General features: G+C 36.7%; 1 protein-coding gene across 1 annotated transcript; it reads left to right on the forward strand.

The window, feature by feature from the left end:
* Positions 1–668: 668 nt before the first annotated feature.
* On the forward strand, positions 669–2,726 carry NAEGRDRAFT_76907 (uncharacterized protein; the record flags this gene model as incomplete). The annotated part of the gene is made up of 3 exons (XM_002668136.1): positions 669–1,350; positions 1,401–2,318; positions 2,347–2,726. Coding segments are annotated over 3 exons (1,980 nt in total), but the record flags the coding sequence as incomplete, so codon positions are not given.
* Positions 2,727–3,007: the final 281 nt, after the last annotated feature.

The following is a 3,007-nucleotide window of genomic DNA, read 5'->3' on the forward strand; positions in this document are numbered from 1 at the left end:
CAAATCCAGATCAATAGCGACATTTGTAATTCCAGAATGGAGCTCCTCGATTTGGTGGCCTCTACTCTTAAAGCTATTAAAGAAGAGAAAAAGTATCACAAGAAGGAGAAACGGATAGGTACATTTTGGACTGAACAAGCAAAATAAGCAAGGACGTACAAATTGATTTTGGATGTCCAAAAACTTGTTAAGGTAAAATTAAGATTTGTCCAAAAAGTTTGTTTATGAGTTTTTAATGAGTAAATCATTGAAAAATCACAATTAAATACCTAATAAGTGGAAATGATCAATGAAACTCCACTTCTCCTGTTTTTATTGTCATTTCTTTGTTGGATTTGTTGCTGGAGAATTTTTTTTCTTGAATTTGTCCTCAACATCTCTTGAATTGAATCTTTCGAGCATCATTAAAAGCACAAACAAAATGTTGCTGGCCTGTTTGTTTAAGGGTGGGCTAGCAAATTGATGTTGAACGTTCAAAATGGACGTGTTGGTCCAGAGATTTTCTGGGCGTCCAATAATCAGTAAGCAAAATACGTTTGGGCCGTATTATTTATCTTGAATGGACATGTTCGTCCAAAATGTTTCTGGACCAACAATTTGTATTTTGGACGACATAATGTACCTATCTGTTTCTCAAGGATGCTTTTAATCAAACCATTATCCGAATTATGGAACAAATTCGAAGGAACGACGTTCATAATTGCTCATCTGGATGGAAACTTATACTTCAAACCAGAGATTTAGGGATGTTGGTTTCGATTAAGGAAGAAACCTTCAAACTTTACACTAGAAACTATAATGGTTTCTTATGGTTTATTACTGCATTCAATATTTCAATGGATGACACTTATGCTATTGAGTATTATGCAGCTTATCTTACAATTCAAGGTCAAACATCTCGTGTTGAAGCCTTGAGACCATCCCTTCAATTTTGGGCCAATATTGAGAGAAGAGTTTTTCCAATTTCATGGTCTTATGATAAGATTAAAAGAGGAATTATTTTTATTTGGTCCTTGATTGATAGAAAAGCTTTGAAACGTGATCCAATTTTCTATCATCATATTGAAGGTTTCATTCAGAGAAAAGATCATTATGATCCTTTCATTTTCAAACTCACTAGTGCCATGTTAGTCATTGGTTTCAGACTTTTCGCTAGACCAGGTGAATTAGCTAGACTCAAGTGGTGTTATGTTACAAAGCTTAGAAATGGTAACATCAAATTAGATCTCAGTGGTCACAAAACAGATTTCTTTCTACTAGAAAAGCCGATGACTATTGACAAGCATCTTGAAAATCCTTTAGTGTGTCCAGTGAAATTGCTTTTTGATTACATGTCTAATTCTGAGCGAAGTGAAGAATGGACTTGTTTTCATTGTAAACTTAATAAAATATAAGTTGAGTATTTTTCCATGCTCAAAAAATTATCACAATGGCCCCAACACCAACTACACCAAAGAACAACAAGAAAACGAAAGACCTTAGCTCACCTTCTGCAGGTAGCGAGCAACGAGTCATTGTTCTAACTCCTTCCACCTCAAATTCTTCTGATAGTTCTGCTATGCCTTCACCTCCTCCTGTTCAAGACACAAAGAAGAACAAGAAGAACAATCAACAAAAGATATCACCTGGCAAAGACTCAAACAACGCCAAGGTTGGTTCACAAGGTGCTTCTGCTCTCGCTTCTTCGATGGAATTGTTTGAGTCCAACCCATCTGAAGAGGTTTCTGGTAAAAGAGCAAGAGTTGCTGATGAACCAGATGATTGGTTTAAAAACCACGTCATCGACTCTTACCAAAGAATGTTTGGTGAGTCATTGAAAGAAGATTTGCCGTTGGAAGAAGCTGTTTCTCTTCTATTCGAAACAGCCAATGCTCCATACGCTGACAACTTGGAATTCAAGAATAGAATGGCTGCTCTTGAATTGTTGTTCAGAAAAGAAGTAGACACTCCCATTCCAGATTCATCTGGTATAAAAGATATTAAAAGTAAAGGTTATTCTTTACTTTTAACAAACTCTTTTATCATCTCTCAAATCTGCAAGCGTTTGAGAGAGAGTGATACCCTTGATTTACCGCTTATTCTTCAAGGATTTGAATTTATTCAGAATATTTCTGAGTTAAATCTAGTCTGTATTCGAATGGGCATTAAAAATGGCTTTGAAGCAGCTGAAAACTTCTCTAACAGCTACAAATCAGGAGGTTCACTTGACCAAATCACCTCCAAACAACAAGAGAAGGCGATTAAATCTGCTGAAAAAGTAAAAGCAGCAGAAACCATTGAAAAAGTCAGCAAATGGGCAAGCAGAACCCCTAATTTTCGTAAGTTCCCCACTAGATACGATAATAGACAAGCTGGTTACAACAACTACAACAACAACAACCACAACAACAACAACTTCAACCAAGGACAAGGTAATAGTTACCAATCCAACAATCAAGGCTTCAGAAGATTCAACAATGCTCACCAAGCAAGTGGAACCGCTTCAAATTCCTCCAACTCAAACAACAACAATAAATGATGCCAACATTCCTCTTGGTGGTCGTCTCTCTCGTTTTCACAGCCGATGGCAAGAATTCGGTGTTTCCAACACGATTCACGATTGGATTCAAAACGGAATTCCAATAGATTCCGATTCAAATCGTTGGAAAAATTACCATCAGAGGAAATTCTCTACTACAGAGAAACAATGGATCCAAAAAGAGATTGGTTCCATGTTGAAAGAAGGAGTAATTGTTCACTCCCCAAACATCGTTATCAACCCTATAAACGTAGTTCCAAAGAAAGGGTCAGACCAATTCAGATTCATTTTGGATCTAAGAAAGGTCAACGATGGAATAGATCCAGATTCCTTCAAAATGGAATCAGTGCAGAAAATCATGAAATTCCTATGCAAAGGAATGTGGGCATGCAAAATAGACCTAAAGAAAGGTTATTTTCACGTTCCCATCAAGGAGGAACATCAACACCTCCTAGGGTTCATATTCGAAGAAGAATTCTACCAATTTAC

The sequence above is a fragment of the Naegleria gruberi genome (genome assembly GCF_000004985.1).
Source record: "Naegleria gruberi genomic scaffold NAEGRscaffold_621, whole genome shotgun sequence".
Classification (NCBI taxonomy): domain Eukaryota; phylum Heterolobosea; class Eutetramitea; order Acrasida; family Naegleriidae; genus Naegleria; species Naegleria gruberi.